We start from the raw sequence: 21,236 nt of genomic DNA on the forward strand, positions 1-21,236 counted from the left end.
CTTCTTTACCTTCTTAATTTTGGCCAAAGCATAAAAAAAGAGTAGGTAGACATCGTCCACATACAAAATGCAAAGTAGAGAAAGAGTTGACTAATTTGGCTGCCTCTTAATTTCTTTTCTAACCAAAATAATTTGATAAGTTGTTTTTGATGATAAATAAAGCAATGCAGATTTAACCAGCTTCATTCTCCAGAATACTTCAAAATGTATTAAAATATTTTTACATTACTGTGAAATAAAATATATATTTCTCTCTTTGTTTTAAATAGAGGGGAAACAGGAATTCTTGCTCATGACCCCATAATTAATGGAAAAACTTGATTGGAACCAAAGGACTATGGCTATTTCATACTAAATTGTTAAACTCCTTCCTTTGTGTTCCACCTTTACTCATTCTTTGCCTTAGGAATTCTGAACTTGTCTAATAATTAACTGTCAGCCTAAATCTTTTCTTTTTCTATTTTCTTTTAAGTTTGACCTTTTTAAAAATCACTAAGAATCTCATTCTAGTGCCCATTTTTGGTGTTTCATTGTTACTGGGATTCCTGTGTAACAAAACCTTAGGATTACTTTGGGGAATCCATATAGATAAGATTTTTTGAAATCCACTTATCTAAAAATAAAGATTCAACAAAAGTTGAATTTTAATACAGGTTACCATCAGTAGACTTTAGATTCTAATTATAGGGCAACACAGAGTTCTCTCATCTTAAAAGTTATAATCACAGAGAATTTCATTCTAGGGATGGTGGAGTGAGTTAATTGGTCAAACCCTTCCATGGATAATAATGATAATATTCTGGGCAAAATATATCAATAGTTTCCAACTCTTTGAAGGCACTATGAAATGACCAAAAGCAGCAGCAACCAGAAATGTTATCCTTGGAATGGGTAAGAAATGGGAACTGTGGTGTTCTGGTCTGAGGGTCATCACCAGTTCTCATAGCCCAGACAGCAAAAAAATGCCATCTTACTGTTTCAAGGTGACAAAGGACAGAGTTCAGGGCTGGCAGAGTAGCTGGAAATCTAGTTGGGATATTCTGAAAGTGAGAGAGCTGTAAAAGGAATGAGACCCAAAATTTGAGTATAAATTCTGCTCAGATCCTTGGCTGTCCACTAAACTATGCAAGCAGTGGCAGGGGAGAGAAATCTGGGAACTCTGCTGAATAAGGAAGTATGAGAGTGAAACATGGAAGTTGAAAGAACTGAGCAGAGATGTCACCTGCTACATACCTCATGGAAAACATTTTGCATTTTGCAGCCAGGAAAATTAACTGCTTGTAAGAATACAAGACTAACAATCCTCAGAAGAACATAAGACAATCCAGAGTTACCAGAATATATTATCCAAAATCTCCAGTGTTCAACCGCAAATTAATAGATATGCAAAGAAAGCAGAAATTTAGATCCATCCTCAGGAAAAAAGGAAGTTAATAGAATCTGATCTTGAGTGGGCCCAGATGTTAGATTTGTCAGACAGAGACTTCAAAGCAGCTATTATAAATATGTTCAGAGAACTAAAGGAAAGCATAGTATTAATAAGTATACAGAGAATCTCAACAGAGAAAAGAAAACTATAAAAAAGAAGCAAGGATTTCCAGATTTAGCTCTGACATGCAAAGAGCTTGTGAGTTTTCATTCCTGTCCTTACAACAAGAAAAAAACTAAACAAACTTGAAAATTACTTTCTTGGAACCATCAGAGAACTGAGGTCACAGGACAGACTGCCACTCTGAAATCTGGAGAAAGGTAAATTCAGAGAGTCACCGCTAAGATCTGCTTACCTTGAACAGAATCCGCTAGAGACATAAAATATAAGAACACTTAAATGGTAATTTTGATAGATTGCTGGAGGCTGAATGTTAATGAGTATGAGAGAAACTCCTGGGGAGCTGCAGTTCTTAGGGAGGCCTTATACCTTTGTGGAATTTTACTTCCAGGAGTCTCACTAGGTTCTCAGGTGAAGAGCCAAGAAAGATCCCATTATGATTGTGGCAGAGTGAAGGGAAAAGCAACCATTGTGAAATATACTCAGTGTATTCTCCATAACAAAGATCTACTCTCCAAGGGAAAAAACTTTACCAGAGCCTTTTCCCACCTAGAGGAAGGGCATTTCCCTGACTCTAACCCCTTCTGTCTGGGGAAAGAGGGGATTAAGAAACACTTGTGAAGGTCACAGTCCAGGGGCGTAGACTGAGTAAAAGACTGAGAGTTGATCATAAGAGTATAGAACACTTCCTCTCTGCTGAACCTTAAAACCACAGGATTCCAGTATAATAACTGGATTATAGTTAAAAGAGTGGTAAGGGCTTCCTAGGTGGCGCAGTGGTTGGGAGTCCGCCTGCTGGTGCAGGGGACACGGGTTCAATCCCTGCTCCGGGAGGATCCCTCATGCCGCGGAGCAACTAAGCCTGTGTGCCACAATAAAAAAAAAAAAAAGGAGTGGTAAGACACAGACTCTTCAAAGAGTAGTTTTAAAGGAAGCCCAAAGATATATAGGGGAGACAGAAATCTGGAAACTACAGAAATTTGAAGCCTCTGACACCTAAAGCTACATCAAACAAACACAGGCTACCGCTTGGTCAGATTAATGTAAGACCTCACACTGAAAGCCTATCTACCTCACTTCCTATTAGCCAATACATCATCCGTGGGTTTTGACAAAAAATTTTAAGATATGCTAAAAGGCAAGAAAAAACTAAGTCCAAAGGGGGAAAGCAAGCATCAGAACCAGACTCAGGTATGATTTTGGCATTAACCAAACAGGAAACTTAAAATAGATATGATTGGGACTTCCCTGGAGGTCCAGTGGTTAAGACTGTGTGCTTCCATTGCAGGGGTACAGGTTCGATCCCTGGTCAGGGAACTAAGATCCCCCATGCCGTGCAGTGCAGCCAAAAAAAAAAAAAAAATGTAGCTATGATTAATATGTTAAGGACTTTAATGGAAAAAAGTACACAACATGCAAGAACAGATGGATAATGTAAGCAGAAGATGGAAACTGTAAGAATGAATTAAAAAATCATGCTAGAAATCAAAGACACTGTAAATAGAAATGAATACCTTTGAAGGGCTCACCAATAGATGGGACACAACTGAGGAAAGAATCAGAGAGCTTGAAGATATGTCAATTGAATTGTCTCAAACTGAAATGCAAAGAGAAAAAATTAAAATACGGAACAAAACATCCAAGAACTGCGAAACAGTTTCAAAGAATGTGGCATATGTACAATTGGAATACCGGAAGAGAAGAAAGCAAATGCAGCAGAAAAAAAATTTAAATTAATAATGGTGAAAATTTTGCAAAATTAAATGCAGATTCCAAACCACAGATCCAGGAAGCTTAGAGAACACCAAGCAGGATAAATACCACCAAAATGTATAAATAGGCATATTTAAGCTGAAGAAAACCACACATAAATAAAAAAATCTTAAAAGAAGCTGAGGGGGTAAGGAAACCCTACCTATAGGTAAACAAAAGTGAGAAATACAATGGACTTTGTATAAGAAACCATGTAAATGAGATGAGTGGAATGAAATATTCAAAGTGTTGAAAGAAAACCACCATCCTAGAATTCTATATCTAGTGAAATTATCCTTCAAAAGTGAAGGGGAAATAGCTTCCTTAGACAAAAAAAAAAAAAAAAAAAGGCAGCACTTCTCTGGTGGCATAGGGGGTTAAGAATCTGCCTGCCAATGCCGGGGGCACGGGTTCTATCTCTGGTCCAGGAAGATCCCAGATGCCTTGCAATAACTAAGCCTGTGAGCCACAACTACTAAGACTTTTCTGTAGAGCCTGCAAGCCACAACTACTGAAGCCTGGGTGCCTAGAGCCTGTGCTCCACAAGAGAAGCCACCACAGTGAGAAGCCCTTGCACAGCAACAAAGAGTAGCCCCCACTCTCCGCAACTAGAGAAAGCCCACATGCTGCAACGAAGACCCAACACAGCCAATAAATAAATAAATAAATAAATAAATAAATAAATAATTTTTTTAAAAGAAAAAAGGCAAACACAAAAGCCAAAGGAATTTGTCACCAATAGATTGGCCTTGCAAGAAAGGCTAAAGGAAGTTCTGCAGGGAGAAGAAAAATTAAATGTCAGAAACTCAGATCTATGTATACAAAAGAAGAGCTTTGGAGAAGGAATAAATGAAGGTAAAAAAATTTTTTTAATCATCTTAACCTTTTTTTAATTTTAATTTCGTTTATTATTTGGCTGCATTGGGTCTCTGTTGCTGTGCACGGGCTTTCTCTAGTTGTGGCGAGCAGGGGCTACTCTTCGTTGCAGTGCATGGGCTTCTCATTGTGATGGCTTCTCTTGCTGTGGTGGTTGCAGCACAGGGGCTCATGGTTGTGGCACTCAGGGTCCTAGAATGCACAGGCTCAGTAATTGTGGCTTGAGGGCTCTAGAGTGCAGGCTCTGTAGTTGTGGTTCACAGGCTTAGTTGCTCTGTGGCATGTGGGATCTTCCCAGACCAGGGATAGAACCCATGTCTCCTGCATTGGCAGTTGGATTCTTAACTACTGAGCCTCTAGAGAAGTCTCAAAATCTTTTCTTTTTCTTATTCTCAATCCATATCTATGGATCTAAAAAATAACTATTTAAAACAATCATAGCTATGATGGTACTGGGTGATAATTGTGTATGGATTGGTTAGATAAGTGACAGTAATATCATAAGGGATGGGAGGGGAGAAATGAGAATACTCTGTTAAAAGGTTCCTGTACCACATGTGAAGTAGTATAGTGTTATTTGAAGATGGACTTAGTTTAAAATGTACATTGCCATCTGTAGAGCAAACACTAAGAAAACTTTTAAAAATAATTGATACATTAAGAGGGAAGATAAAATGGCATCACTAAATGCTCAACTAAAACTAGAGGAGGCAAAAAGGCAGGGAAAAATAAGTACAACAAATAGAAAACTGTTGCAAGTGTAGTAGATATTAATCCAAAGCTATCAATAATTACTTTATTTTAAAAATATTTATTTTTATTTATTTGGCTGTACCAGGTCTTAGTTGCTGCACGTGGAATCTTTGCTGCCACGTGCAGGATCTTCGTTGCAGCATGTGGGATCTTTAGTTTCAGCATGTGGGATCTAGTCCCTGACCAGGGATTGAATCTGGGCCCCCTGCTTTGGGAACTCAGAGTCTTAGCCACTGGATCACCAGGAAAGTCCAACAGTAATTACTTTAAATGTGAATTATCTAAATACATAAATCAAAAGAGAAGAGATTGTCAAAGTGGATAAAAAGACAAGATCCAACCATATATCATCTACACGAAACCCACTTTAAACATAAATGCTTAGAAATATTCAAAGGAAAGGGACTGAGAAAGATACTTCATGCTAACACAGCCATTAAAAAGCTAGAGTAGCTATATTAATTTCAGAGAAAGTAAGCTTTCAGAACTAGTAAAATTATCAGGAATTGCATAATGATGAATGGTTTGATTTTCCAAGAATACATAACAGTTGTTAATGTGTGTATGCACCCAACAACAGAGAATCAAAATACATGAGGCAAAAATTGATAGAAATGCAAGGACAAATAGACAAATCCACTATTATAGTTGGAGACTTCAGCATCTCTTTTCAGTGGTTGATAGATCGAGCAATTATAATTATAGGTCTAGAGGAGAATTCCTCTTATTGATAAAGAACATTACAAAAACCCTACAGTTAACATCACACTCATTGGTGAGAAACTGTATATTTTCGCTCTAGGAATAAGGCAAGAATATTTTCTCTCATCACTTCTATTTACCGTCATACTGGAAGTCCTAGATAGTGCAATAGGACAAGAAATAGAAATTAAAGGTATACAGGCTGGGAAGAAATAAATAAAACTCTTTACAGATGCATGATTGTCTACATAGAAAATCCTAAAAAACAACTGCAATAACAAAACCCTAGAGCAAAAAATAAGTATAGCAAGTTCACGGGATGCAAGGTTAATATTCAAAAGTCAATTTCTTCCACCGCAGTGTTCATAGCAGCATAATTTATAATAGCCAAGATATGTATGCAACCTAAGTCCATATAGATTCAATGAATACTACTCAGCCATAAAAAGAATGAAATCTTGCAATTTGCAACAACATGGATGGACCTGGGGGTATTATGTTTAGTGAAATGTCAGAGAAAGACAAATACTGTATGTTATCACTTATATGTGGACTCTAAAAAATAAAACAAAGTAGTGACTATAGCAAAAAAGAAACAGACTAATAGATACAGAGAACAAACTAGTGGTTACCAGTGGGGAGAGGAAAGGGGGAGGGGGAAGCAAGATAAGAGTAGGGGATTAAGAAGCACACACTACTATGTATAAAATAAATAAGCTACAAGGATTTATTGTACAGCACAGAGAATATAGCAATACCTTATAATAACTATAAGTGAAGTACATTTTGTAAACATTTTTATTTATTTATTGGCTGTGTTGGGTTTTCATTGGTGCACGCGGGGGCTACTCTTCACTGTGGTGCATGGACTTCTCTTGTTACAGAGCACAGGCTCTCCGTGCATAGGCTTCAGTAGTTGTGTCACTTGGGCTCAACAGTTGTGGCTTGCAGGCTCTAGAGTGCAGGCTCAGTAGTTGTGGCGCATGGGCTTAGTTGATCTGCAGCATGTGGGATCTTCCCAGACCAGGGATGGAACCTGTGTCCCCTGGCTTGGCAGGCGGATTCTTAACCACTGCACCACCAGGGAATTCCTAACCTATAAAAATTTTTAATCATGTTGTATGCCTGAAACTAATATAATATTGTAAACCAATAAACCTCAATTAAAAAGTCAATTGCTTCCTTATTTACCAGAGAAAATTTGAAATTAAAAAAAAATCACAGTGGAGCCAAAAAGAATGAAATACTTTGGTATAAGTTAACAGAATATGTATAGGATCTGTGTGTGGAAAACTACAAAACTATGATGATAGAAAAGAAAAGGGAATGTAAATAAATGGAGAGATATTCCATGTTCATGGATTGGAAGACTCAATATTGTTAAGATGTCAGTTCTTTCCAACTTGATCTATAGATTTAATACAATCCTAATGAAAATCCCAGCAAGCTATTTTGTAGATACCAACTACTTCTAAAATTTGTATGGAAAGGCAACAGCCTAAGATAGCCAACACAGCCAAAGAAGAATAAAGTGGGAGTACTCATACTACCCAATTTTAAGGTTTACAGTAATCAAAGGAGCATGGTATTGGTGAAAGAATAGACATACATCAATGGAATAGAGTAGAGAGTCCATAAATGGATCTACACAAATATAGTTGACTGATTTTTGACAAAGGAAATTGGAGAAAGGATATTCTTTTCAACAGATGATGTTAGAATAATTGAATGTCCCTGTGCAAAAACATGAACCTAGATACAGACCTTACACCTTTCACAAAAATTAACTCAAAGTGATCCATAGACCTAAATGTAAAAGAAACTAAGACTTCTAGAATAAAAGAGGAGAAAACTTATGTGACTTTGGGTTTGGCAATGAATATTTATATACAACACCAAAAGTATGTTATATGAGAGAAAAAAATGATGAATTAGACTTCATTAAAATGAAAAACTTCTGCTCTGTGAAAGACACTGTTAAGGAAATGAAAAGATTAGCTGTAGATTTGGAGAAAATATTTGCAAAACACATATCTTATAAAAGACTGTATCTAGGGGGATTCCCTGGCTGTCCAGTGGTTAGAACTCCACACTTCCACTTCAGGGGGCATGGATTTGATCCCTGGTCAGGGAGCTAAGATCCTGCATGGCACATGGTGCAGCCAAAAAAAAAAAAAAAGACTTGTATCTAATAGATATAAATATAGATATAGATAGATTTCTTAAAATTCATTCATAAGTAGCAAATAACCCAATAAGGACTTGAACAGAAACCTTGCTGGGACTTCCCTGGTGGTCCAGTGGTTAAGAATCCTCCTTCCAATGCAGGGGATGTGGGTTCAAGATCCCTGGTCGGGGAACTAAGATCCCACATGCTGCAGAGCAACTAAGCCTGCATGCCGCAACTACTGAACCTGTATGCTCTAGAGCCTGTGTGCCACAACTAGGGAGCTCATGTGCCACAACTAAGACCTGATGGAGCCAAAAAAAAAAAAAAAAACCACCTCTCCAAAGAAAATATACAGATGGTAAAAGGTAAATAAGCATATAAAAAGACGCACCGTCATTTGTCATTAGGTAATTACAAATTAAAATTTGTAATCTCATTACTGCCTAATAGTATGGCTAAATAAAGAAAACAAAACAAAAACCTGACAATACTAATTGCTGACAAGGATGTGGAGCAATAGGAACTCTCATTATTGATGGGAATGCAAAATAGTACAGCCTCTTTGGAAAATGGTTTGGTAGTTTCTTAAAAGCTAAACTTAGTCTAAGTGTACAACTCAGCAATTGTGTTCCTAGTTGGTTTACCCAAATAAATTGAAAATATGGAAATATGAACAGAAATAAAAAGGATTATTAAGGAATAGTGTGAGTAATTATATGCCAACAAATTAGATAACCTAGATCAAATGGACACATCAACCAGAACTGACTCAAGCAGAAACAGAAAATTTGTACGGACCTATAGCAAGTAGGGAGATTGAATTAGCACATTAAAAAACTATCCACAAAGAAAAACGAAGGACCAGATGTTTTCACTGGTGAATTATACCAAACATATAAAGAATTATCACCATTTTTTAAAATAACCTCTTCCAAAAAATAAAAAGAGAAAGGAACACCTCCCCGAGTCATTCTATGAGGCCCTGATACCTAAACTATAGAAAGATGTAACAAGAAAACTACATAAAATATTCCGTATATTGGACTTCCTAGGTGGTGCAGTGGTTAAGAATCCACCTGCCAATGCAGGGGACACAGGTTTGATTCCTGCTCCAGGAAGATTCCACATGCCATGGAGCAACTAAACCCATGCACCACAACTATTGAGTCTGTGTGCTGCAATTACTCAAGCCCACGTGCCTAGAGCCTGTGCTCCACAACAAGAGAAGCTGTGGCAATGAGGAGCCCACGCACCACAACGAAGAGTAGCTTCCACTTGCTGCAACTAGACAAAGCCCATGTGCAGCAACAAAGACCCAACACAGCCAATAAATAAATAAATAAATAAATTTTTTTAAATCCCATATAAATATAGATGTAATTCTTCAATAATACTTTAACAAACTGGTTCTAGCAACATATAAAAAGGATCAGACACTATGATAAGTGGAATTTATCCCAGGAATGTAAGGTTCGTTTAACATATGAAAAATAAATCAATGTAATACACAATAAAGCCACATTATCTCAATATTTATAGAAAAATCATTTGAAAAAATTCAACACTTTCATGATAAAAATTCTAAAAAAGGTTAGAATAGAATGGATCTTCCTCAACATGTTTAAGGCCATCTATAAAAACCTACCACTAACATCATACTTAGTGATGAAAGAATGGATGTTGCCCTGCCTAAGATGAGGAATAAGATAAGGACGTCCACCCTTGTATTCAATTGTACTAGAGGTTCTAGTCAGAGCAATAGGCAAGAAAAAGAAATAAAAGTTATCCAGATCAGAAAGGAAAAAGTAAAATTACCTGTACTTGCAGATGACATGCTTGTATACAGAAAATCCTATAATGAAATATGTTCTGCGAAATAAAGAAATAAATTGCTGATACATAAAATAACCCGATAGATCTCAAAATAGTCTGACTGAAAAAAGCCAGACACAAGACAGTACATAGCATATTCCACTTTAAAATTCAATTTAAAAATTCCAAGAAAAGGAAATCTATGACAGAAAGCAGATCAGTGGTTTTTCTGGGAGTGGTTATGGAGGATTGACTGCAAAGATGCATGAAGGAACTTAGCATGATGGGAATGTTCTATATCTTGATTATTATGATTGAGTTAAATGGGTGTATACATTTGTGAAACCTCATAGAATGGTTCACTTAAAATGAATGACTTTTATGTAAATTATACTTTAGTAAAGGTATAATTTTAAAAATCACTGACATATACCTCTGATTTCAAAACTGGGATTGTATGATAAACTACTTATTTCCTACATGTAAGATGCTGTACTCTTTGAGCAACTAGTAATTAGCTATACAGTGAAAAAAATGTATGAGTAATTCTCTCAAAATCAAAACCACTTGCTTAAATAGGTACAAAAAATGCTGAATGGGTATGATTTTGAAATGTTAAATGAAACTTTTGCTTTGGAGGACATTGCTAGTATCTTAGAATTCAAAATTTAATAATTGGGGTCATGAACTCTTAGGAACAGTTCTCTGAAATTTTAAGCTTTACAAAAATATTAACAAATGAAATATAAGCTGAAAAATATTGGTATTAATGCTGCATTGCATTAGCATCAAGCATTAATCAAAGTGCTGCAGAGAACCCAAAAGATTACACCTAAGGAGACTACTTGTAAATATGTTGAAAAAGAAGTGTCCCTTTTGGCTGACAGTAATGGTAAAAGTTATACTCAATTTTTTTTCTTTCTTTTGACAACACTTAAATGATTGATAGGAAACAGGATCTGCAAAGACAAGCAGGAAGAAAAGAATGAAATTAACTAAAAGTGCTGAACATCAAACAGTTAAAACAACAATGAAGAGAGAAGCTAGAATTGTTCTGCTGGGAGGCCAACAGTCAATTATATCTATGGAGAACTTATCCTTTGAAACAAAAACAATCTGTTAAATAAACATAGGATCTCAAATTAGGCACATCCCAAAACGTTCCTATACCTCAGTATCACAGATGTAACCTATCTCTGCTTTGAGTGTCTATAATTCAGTGGATTATGAAAGTATAAGCAGGAAAATTTCTACTATATTGAAAAGTTGAGATGATTGTAGTGGGTGACATGCAGATTTTCATTAAAATGAAAAAATTTTAGAATTCAAAGGTTTAAACACTCAGTTGTCTAAAAGATTTCACTTATACCATTGTTCTCAAGTTGCTCATTGCTCTCAAGAAGCTTAAAATTAGTGAAACCTATTTCTCAAAGATGCTTAGTACCAAGTTTTTATTTTCTAAGTATATGTTGAGTCTTTTTCATGTTAATTTAATAATAAATAAATGTTTTCAACTTCAGAGTTCATGGACCTTTCTTTCCAAGAATCCTGAGGCGTAGGAAAGGAAAAAGAGACTTTGGAAAGACTATAACACATATCGTAGCAAAAGTGATGACCACTGACATGGTAAGAAATACACTATTCTTATTCGTTTAAGTTTTAGCTGCATATAATCAGAAAAGAAGCTCTTTGAAGGTTGAGTTCTTGTCTGATATTAAAGCCTTATCCCCTCCATTACATCCAGATCAGTGATTGGCATGTAATAGGTATTAAATAAATAAATGTCAACAACTATTTACAGAGTACAAATCTTGTTGTCAGGTGCTATGCTAGTAGCTGTGGGAGAAAAATATGAGAAATACTGCATTTGAGGGAGATAGTTTTGAACCAGACTCACAGCCTTGCTTCTTCCATACATTTGACAAGTTTGAATTATGGTGGAGATATGGACAAGTAGATAGGCTATTACAATTACAACACAAAATGATAAATGCTACAATAGGAGTGTGTACAGGAGGCATATAGGATGGGTACATAAGCCAAAGTTAGGAATTCTGGCAATGCTGGCTGGAAGAAACAACTCAGGTGAAACCTGAAGGTTGAGCATAAATTTAACCAGCCCAAGAGAGAAAGATGTCAAAGAGTAAGTCAAAGAGTAAGTATTTCCATCTCATTTGACCTTTCAGTAGCATTTCACAGCTCTCTCCTTGGAATAATCTTTTTCATTGTCTTCTATTACAATACGTTGCTGGTTTCAGTCTCTCTAGTTGTTTTTTTTCTCCTTCTGTCCTGAGTGCTTGGAACTTATCTTTTTTCTGCACATAATATCCCTAAGTGATTCATCTGATCTCTTCCCATGACTTCAGTTATGTAGAGTGATAATCTAAAATGTGTATCCACAGCCCACATTTTTGTTCTGAGCCCCAAACCTATATGTCTAGCTGCCTGTTGCTCATCACTCCTTGATTATCTCATGAGTACTTGAACTCAGATGTCCACAATTAAATTCATGATCTTATCCATTGACTTGTTCATAATCCAGAGTTCTCTGTTTCAGTAAATGGCACCACTCTCTACCCAGCTGTTAATTACAATCTTCTGAGAGTTAGCCAATCATATCCCTGATCACCTTCATACACCTCCTTTTATCCCTCACTAACACCACATCCTGGTGTACACCAGGTTGTTTCAAAGAGCTACTGCACATCCTTTAGGTCTCAACTTAAATGTCGTTTCCATAGAAAAAGGCTTTCTCAACCTTCCAGAATACATTACATATTCCAATGCACCCTGCACTTTCCCTTACTGGCACTTTTCCTTATCGTGGCTGTATTAAATACTTTTTTTGGCTATCTATTGAATGTCTGTCTCTTTTATGAGCTTCCTGAGAGCAAGGGGTGTATGTTTACCATTCATCCAGTCACCTAGCATGATGCTTGGCACAGGTAGGTGCCAAGCAGTTTTTGTTGAATTAGTAAATGAGTGCATGTTTGACAAGAGAGTATGGAGTATATAAGAGGAACCAAAAGAAGTCCAGCAAGGATAGTGTTTAATACCTAGGAGGAGAGTGGTTAGAGGTAAAGCTGGACTATTAGAATGATCTTATCTGCTATCCTACCCATTTTTATTATTTTCAACAAAATTTAATTTTCCTTGGATTTGCTTATTGGATCAGATTTTCAATAACTAATTATTCCACCAATTATATTTGTAAACATCTTTTAAAACATCATTGTAAAGTTAAGGTATAGATTGTGCTTTTATCTCCAGCCTTTTAAAATATTTTTGTTTTTACTAACCTTTTTATTTGTTTTTAAATCTGCTTTTGGTTTTATTTTCCTATATGACAATAAGAAATTTCTTTGATTTTTGTTCAGTGCTTTACAACCCTGTCTTCACCTGTGTCAGTAAATATCCATGAACTTAGGAGGACAGGATAATGAGAGGAAGACTACACTGAGAAGGCAGCATCATCAACTTCCACTTTGCTTAGATCTTTGATTTTAGATTTACCTTTGAGGTTGACAAAATATTTTAATTTGATGGTAGTTGCAGCTATGTACATAAACCTTTGACAATTTTCTCAGCTTTGAAGGTTCTTTACTTGGTGTTTTTCCTCCCCTATATTCTCTCCTTAAAGAGTTTTATCCATGCCCATCATCTTTATGCTGGTGATCTTCACAAATAGTATAATGAAAAGGCGCATGGACTTTGTAGTTAGATAGCCCAGTGTCTAAATAGCCTGTCTTGGGCAAGCTGCCCAACCTCTGAACCTCAATTTCTATTTGCAGGCTGCTTTAAAAAGAGAAAGAAACTGTGTACTGTGCTGATTAGGAGGATGATCTCTGGAGCCAAACTGCCTGGATTTAGATTCTGGCTTTGGCACTTATTAGTTATGTGATTTTCAACAAGTTACTTACCATTTGTGCTTTAATTCCTCATTTGTAAAATGGGGGTAATGCTGTGTTCCTTATTTATAGAGCTGTGAAGATTAAATGAGTTCATATTTGTAATGTGCTTAGCATAATGGCCAGCACATAGTAAGTACTCAATAAATGTTTACTGCTACTATTACGGCTACCACAACTACCGCCACTACCACTGATACCTTATAGGGTTTTTTGAGGATGAAATGAGATGCTATGTATAAAATACCTAGCGGTGCCTGGCACACAGTGGTTTTTCAGTAAACTTATTCCATTTTCTCTTTCCCTTCTTGCTTGTACTCTTTGCTGACCAACATTACTACAAGTTCTTCTCAGTGTCTTTATGTCTCACTAACTAACATACAACAATCCTAAATTAGAATTTATTAATTTTTTGTACAGAGCCCATCCTTAGTCCTCCTGTATTCTCTGTTAAGTTAATGCCCTAAATATTCTTCTAGTCAACCTAATTAAATATGTCTTTACTTCCTCTCTTATTCCCCAAGCTCTCAAATTGTGATGACTGTCTTTAGGTTTAGATCCAGTCTGATTTCTGAATCCTTCCTGGCAAAGATAAGTACTTGTTTCAATGCCTAAACTAAGGTTAAACATTAGTTATTCTCCTATATTTAGGAGAAATAGCAATGTCCCCATTGTTCATCACAGGACTCTATCCTCTTCCTTCTCTGTCTAGAAGATGAGAGTGTGGTGGTGAAGAACATAGACTTTAAAATAATAAAAACCTGGGTTTGATTCATAGTTTTTCTTCATAATAATTGTGTTAGGTTAAATAAATTACATAATTTCTCTTATTTTCTCACCTGTAAAAAGGAGTAATGAAGTCTATCCTATTGAGTCATTGGGCTTAAGTGAAATAATTTATATAAATTTTTTAGCTAAGTGCCTACCACAAAAGTGTCAACTACTATTATTACTACTGTTTTGCCATTCATATCTCAATCATGTACCCATCATTGCTGTCAGATTTTCCCTGTAATGCTTCAAAAAGTGTGGTAACTGTATCTGAAAATATACCAGGTACAAAGAATAATCAATTTCCTTCCACCTGTATTACTGATTCTCTTGCTACCTGGCTCCTCAGAGACAATGTGCTCTTGGTTATTCCTTCTCTTTCTTGTATCTTTTTTTCATTTTTTTAAATTGAGGTGAAATTCACATTAAAAAAGGAATCATTTTAAAGTGAACAGTTCAGTGACATTTAGTACATTCACAATGTTGTACAACTATCACCTCTAGCTAGTCCCATAACATTTTCATCACCCCAGAATAAAATCCATGTCTATTAAATTGTTAATCCCCTCCCAGCCCCTGACAATTACCGATCTCCTTTCTGTCTCTATAGATTTACCTCTTCTGCATATTTCATATAAATAGAATCATACGATATATAAGCTTTTGTCTGGCTTCTTTCACTTAGCATAATGTTTTTGAGGTTTATCCACATTGGAGCATATATCATCAGTACATTGATTTTTCTATGGCTGAATAATATTCCATTGTATGTATGTGCCACAGTTTGCTTATCCATTCATCAGCTGATAGACGTTTGAGTTGTTTCCACCTCCTGTGAATGGTACTGCTGTGAACATTTATACAAATGTTTGTTTGACTACCTGTTTTCAATTCTTTTGGGTACAGTAACTCTATGTTTAACTTTTTAAAGAACCACTAAACTGTTTTCCACAGCGGCTGAACCATTTTACATTCCTACCAGCAATGTAGGAGGGTTCTGAAATCCACATCCTTATCGACACTTATCTGTCTCTTTCCTTACAGTCATCCTAGTGGATATGAAGTAGTATCTCATTCTGATTTTGATTTTGATTTCATCTTTTCATGTGCTTGTTGGCCATTTGTATATCTTGTTTGTAGAGATATCTATTCAAGTCCTATGCCCATTTTTAATTGGGTTGTTTTTTTGGTTATTACAAATTCTTTGTATATTATGGATACTAGACTCATATTAGACATATGTTTGCATGTATTTTCTCCCATTCCATAGTTGTCTTCTCACTTTCTTAATAATGTTCTTTGATGCACAGAAGTTTTAAAGTTTGACAAAGTTCAATTTATTTCTTCTTTTATTACTCATGCTTTTGGTATCATACAAAAGAATCCATTGCCAAATCCAAGGTCATAAAAGTTTAACCTTATATTTTCTTTTAATAGTTTTATAGTTTTAGCTCTTATATTTAGGTCATTGATCCATTTTTAGTTAATTTTTGTATATGATGTGAGTCAGGAGTTCAGTTCTGTTCCTTTGCATCTAGATATCCAGTTGTCCCAACACCACTGTTGAAGAGACTGTTCTTTCCATCATTGAATGGTCTTGGCACCCTTGTTGGAAATTGGTTGACCTTGGTTGTGTGGGTTTATTTCTGGGCTTTCAATTCTGTTTTAGATACTGTCTATCCTTATGACAATATCACACAGTTCAATTACTATAGCTTTGTAGTGAGTTTTGAAATTGGAGGTGTGAGTCCTCCAACGTTTTTTTTCCCATAGTCTTGGATATTCAGGGTCCCTTGCAATTCCATATAACTTTGAGGATAAAATCTTCCATTTCTGCTAAAAAAGCTATTGGAATTTTTTTTATATATATAAATTTATTTATTTATTTATTTTATTGGCTGTGTTGGGTCTTTTTTCGCTGTGAGCAGGCTTTCTTTAGTTGTGGTGAGTGGAGGCTACTCTTCATTGTGGTGTGCGGGCTCCTCATTGCCGTGGCTTCTCTTGTTGTGGAGCACGGGCTCTAGGCGTGTGGGCTTCAGTAGTTGCAGCACATGGGCTCAATAGTTGTGGCTCATGGGCTCTAAAGTGCAGGCTCAATATTTGTAGCGCACGGGTTTAGTTGCTCTGCAGCATATGGGATCTTCCTGGAGCAGGGCTGGAACCCGTGTCCGCTGCCAACCACTGCCCCACGTAGTAAGCCCATAAAAAAGCTATTGGAATTTTGACAGGAATTACATTGAATCTGTAGATCAATTAGGGTATTATTGCCATCTTAGCAATATTAAAATCTTCCAATTCATAAACATGGAGTCTTTTAATTTACTTAGGTATTCTTTAATTTCTTTCAGCAATGTATTATAGTTTTTACATAAAAGCTTTCACCTTATATGTAGGTTAAAATTATTCGTAGATATTTTATTATTTTGAATGCTGTTGTAAATGGAATTGTCTCCTTACTTTCCTTTTCAGACTGTTCATTGCTGGTATATAGAAACAAAACTGGTGTGTGTTGATCTTGTGCCTTGCAACTTCGCTGAAATTATTAGCTATTATACTTTTTTTGTGAATTCTTTTGGGATTTTCTATGTATATGATATAAAGAATCATGTTGTATGCAAATAGAAATAGTTTTACTTCCTTTCCAAACTAGATGCTTTGTATTTATTTTTACCCAGTTGCTCAGTCTATATATAACTTTTTCTGGCTAATGCAATGTTGAATGGCAGTGGCAAAAATGGGTGTCTTTGTTTTGTTCCTGATCTTAGGGAGGTGTTACAGGATGAATTGTGTCTCTCCAAAATTCATATGTTGAAGTCGTAATCCCCAGTACCTCAAAATGTAACTACATGTATTTGGAGATGCGTATTTAAAGAAATGATTAAATTAAAATGAAGTCCTTGTGGCGGGTCCCAACGCAAACTGCCTAATGTCCTTATAAGAGGAAATCTGGATACACAAAGAGATACCAGGGTGCACGTGCACAGAGGGACAACCATGTGAGGAGGAAGCAAGAGGGTGGCTATCTGTAAACCAAGGAGAGAGGTCTCAAAAGAAACCAAACTTACTGATACCTTGATCTAGGATTTGCAGGCTCCGAAACTGTGAGAAAATGAATTTCTGTTGTTTAGCTAACTAAGTTTGTGGTATTTCATTACCCTAGGAAACTAATACCGGAAGAAAGTTTTCAGTCTTTCATGACTGAGTATGATGTTAACCGTGAGTTTTTTGTAAGTTACCTTTATCATGTTGAGGAAGTTCCTTTCTATTCCTAGTTTTTGAGTGTTTTGTATAATGAAAAGATATTGGGCTTTGTTAAGTGCTTTTTGTACATCAGTTGAGATTATCCTGTAGTTTTTTCCCCCTTCGTTCTATGAATTTAGCATTGATTGATTCTTATATGTTAAACTACCCCTGAATTCCTGGGATAAATCCCACTTGGTCATGGTGTATAACTCTTAATATACTATTGGGTTTGGCTTGCTAGAATATGTTGAGGATTTTTGCATTTATATTTATAAGGGAAATTGTTTTGTAGTTTTCTTCTGATGTCTTTGGCTTGGTTTCAGAGGATGCTGGCGTCATAGAAGGAGTTAGGAGTTGTTCTCTCCTATTTTTTGGAAGAATTGGAGAAGAATTGGTGTTAATTCTTCTTTAAATGTTTTGTAATAGTTACTAATAGAGCCATCCGGTCCTAGATGTTTCTTTGTTGGGAGGTTTTTGATTACTGATTCAATCTCTTTACTTGTTCTAGGTCTGCTCAGATTTTCTATTTCTTCTTGACTTAATTTTAGCAATTTGTGTTTTTCTAGAAATTTGCACACTTCGTTTTGTTGGTATGAGACCAGAGCATTTGTTGGTGTACAATTGTTGATAATATTTTTTTATAATTCATTTCATTTCTGATATTAGTTATTTGTACCTTCTCCCTTTTTTCTTGGTTTAAAGGTTTATCAATTTTGTAGATCTCTTTAAAGAATCAACTTTTGATTTCATTAATTCTGTCATTTTTCTGTTCTCCATTTCATTTATCTCTGCTCTAATCTTTATTATTTTCTTTCTTCTGCTGACTTTGGATTTAGTTTGTTCTTCTTTTTCTAGTTCCATAAGGTATAAAATTAGGTTACTGATTTGAGAGCTTTCTTTTTTAATGTAAGTAATTATAGCTATAAATTTCACTCTAAACTCTGCTTTGAGCATTCCATAAGTTTTGGTATGTTGTGTTTTTGTTTTCATTCACCTCAAAGCATTTTTAAATTTTTTCCTTGGGTTTTCTTTTTCTTTCTTTTTCTTTTTTAAAGGTTAGCCTTAAATGCTCAATCACTAGATCAACTGAAAATTAAGGGATGATGATGTTAACCTTTTTTCTTTTTAATTAAAAAAAATGTTTAGGACTTCCCTGGTGGCGCAGTGGCTAAGAATCTGACTGCCAAAGCAGGGGACATGGGTTTGATCCCTGAGCTGGGAAGATCCCACATCCCACGGAGCAACTAAGCTCATGTGCCACAACTACTGAGCCTGCACTCTATAGGCCGCAAGCCACAACTATTGAGCCTGTGTGCCACAACTACTGAAGACTGCGTGCCTAGAGACCATGCTCTGCAACAAGAGAAGCCACTGCAGTGAGAAGCCCGCGCACTGCAATGAAAAGTAGCCCTGGCTCTCCGCAACTAGAGAAAGCCTGCATGCAGCAACTAAGACCCAACACAGCCAATAAATAAATAAACATTTTAAAATGTTTATTTATTTATTTGGCTGTGCCGGGCCTTAGTTGCAGCACATGAGATCTTCGTTGCCACATGCTAGATCTTGGTTGCTGCATGCAGGATCTTCCTTGGGGAAGATTTCCACATATTTGTAAATTTTCCAGTTTTTCCTGCTGTTATTCATTTCTAAATCAATTCCATTGTGGTCAGAGAGGATAAATTTATTGATGCTTGTTTTGTAGCTTATTATATGGTGTGTCCTGCAGAATGTTCCATGTGCAATTAAGAATACATATTCTTCTGTGTTGAGTTCTCTGTGTGTGTTAAGTCTAGCTGAATTATAGTGTTGTCCAAATCCTCTGTTTCCTTATTGATCTTCTGTAGATGTACTAGTCATTATTGAAAATTGAGTATGGAAGTCTCCATCTCTTATTGTAGAACTGTCTAGTTTTCCCCTTAACTCTGACAATGTTTGCTTCATATATTCTGGGGCCTCATTGTTTCCTGCATATGTGCTTATTATATCTTCTTGATTAATAAATTCCTTTGGGTCAATATATAATGTCCTTCCTTGTCTCTGGTAACAACTTTTGACTTAAAGTCTATTTTGTTTAATATTAGTATAGTCACTGCAGTTCTCTTTTGGTTACTATTTGTCTTTTTTCTATCCTTTTACTATTAATTTATTCGTGTCTTTGGATCTAAAGTGAGTCCCTTGTAGACATCATATAATTGGATCATGTTTCTTATCCATTCTACCAGTCTCTATCTTTTAATTGGTGATCTTAGTCCATTTACATTTGAAGTGATTACTGATAAGAAAGGACTTCTGCCATTTTCCCATTTGATTTCTATATGTCATATTCTTTTGTGTTTGATGAATTTTTATTCTAGTGTTTTGTTTGATTCACTCCTCATTTCTTTTCTGTATATTTTTAATTATATTCTTAGTGGTTACCATGGAGATTACAATTAATATTCTAAATTTATAACAATTTAGCTTGGATTCATACTAACTTAGCTTCAATAGCATATAAACACTCTGCTCTTGTACAGCTCCATTCCTACTTTATGTTACTATTGTCACACATTACATCTTTATACATTGTCTGCCCACTAATGTGGATTTATAATTATTGTTTTATGCATTGCTCTTTTAAATCATACAGGAAACAAAAAAAGGATTTACAAACCAAGATTATAATAATACCAACTTTATATTTACCCATGTAGTTGCTACCTTTGCTGGAGTTATTACTTCATATGGCTTTGAGTTACTATCTAGTTTTCTTTTCCTTCAGTCTGAAAGACTCTCTTAAGCATAGGGAAGATCCAGCCTTTGTTTATCTGGGAATATCTTATTTTTTTCTTCATTTTAAAGGATAGTTTTGCTGGATATAGAATTCTTGGTTGATAGCTTCCCCCCCCCCCCCTTCAGCACTTTAAATATGTCATCTCATTGGTTCCTAGTTTCCATGGTTGCTGATTGGAAATCATATTAGTCTTATTGCCAATCCTTTATTCATATTGTGTTGCTTCTCTCTTGCTGCTTTCAAGAGTCTCTATTTTGGCTTTCATCAGTTTGATTATAATGTATGTTGGCGTGGATCTCTTTGTATTTATTCTGCATCCATTAAGCTTCTTGGATGTGTAGATTCACATCTTTCAACAAATTTGGAAAGTTTTCAACCATTTTTTTTTTCAAATATTCTTTCTGTTCTTTCTCTCTTCTTCTGGGATTCCCATAATATTCTTGATGGGATGCCACTAGTCCTTTTGACTTTTGTTCATTTTTCTTCCTGCTTTTTTTCTTTCTGCTCCTTAGACTGGATAATTGCAATTGTCCTGTCTTCAAGTTTGTTAATCTTTCTTTTGCCTGCCATATCTGATGTTGAACCTCCCTAGTGAGTTTTTCATTTCAACTATTGCACTTTTTTGTGCTTTTACTGTACAGCTATATAATTTCTATTTGGTTCCATTTTATAAATTTTATCCCTTTATGGATACTCTCTTTATTCATCTATTGTTCTCTTGCTTTCCTTTAGTTATTTGTCCATGTTTTCCTTGAGCTCTTTGAGGCTATTTAAGACAGTTGACTTAAAGATTTGCCTGGTAAGTCCAAAGTCTTTTCTGGGCTTCCTCAGAGATGGTTTCTGTCAGTTTTTCTTTTTTCTTTTCTTTTCTTTTCTTTTCTTTTTTTTTTCCTGCAAATTGGCCATAGTTTCCTGTTTCTTTGTATG

At 35.6% G+C, this 21,236-nt stretch overlaps 1 protein-coding gene across 1 annotated transcript in view; it reads left to right on the forward strand.

Moving 5' to 3' along the window:
- The window catches only part of SHCBP1L (SHC binding and spindle associated 1 like), a 41,252-nt gene that overhangs the window by 13,056 nt on the left and 6,960 nt on the right, over positions 1 to 21,236 (forward strand). The window contains exon 6 of the mRNA XM_057728541.1: positions 11,135 to 11,240. Within this exon, the coding sequence (XP_057584524.1) occupies positions 11,135 to 11,240 (106 nt within the window). The remainder of the gene's footprint in view (positions 1 to 11,134; positions 11,241 to 21,236) is intronic.

The sequence above is a fragment of the Hippopotamus amphibius genome, chromosome 3, assembly GCF_030028045.1.
Source record: "Hippopotamus amphibius kiboko isolate mHipAmp2 chromosome 3, mHipAmp2.hap2, whole genome shotgun sequence".
In the NCBI taxonomy this organism is placed as follows: domain Eukaryota; kingdom Metazoa; phylum Chordata; class Mammalia; order Artiodactyla; family Hippopotamidae; genus Hippopotamus; species Hippopotamus amphibius.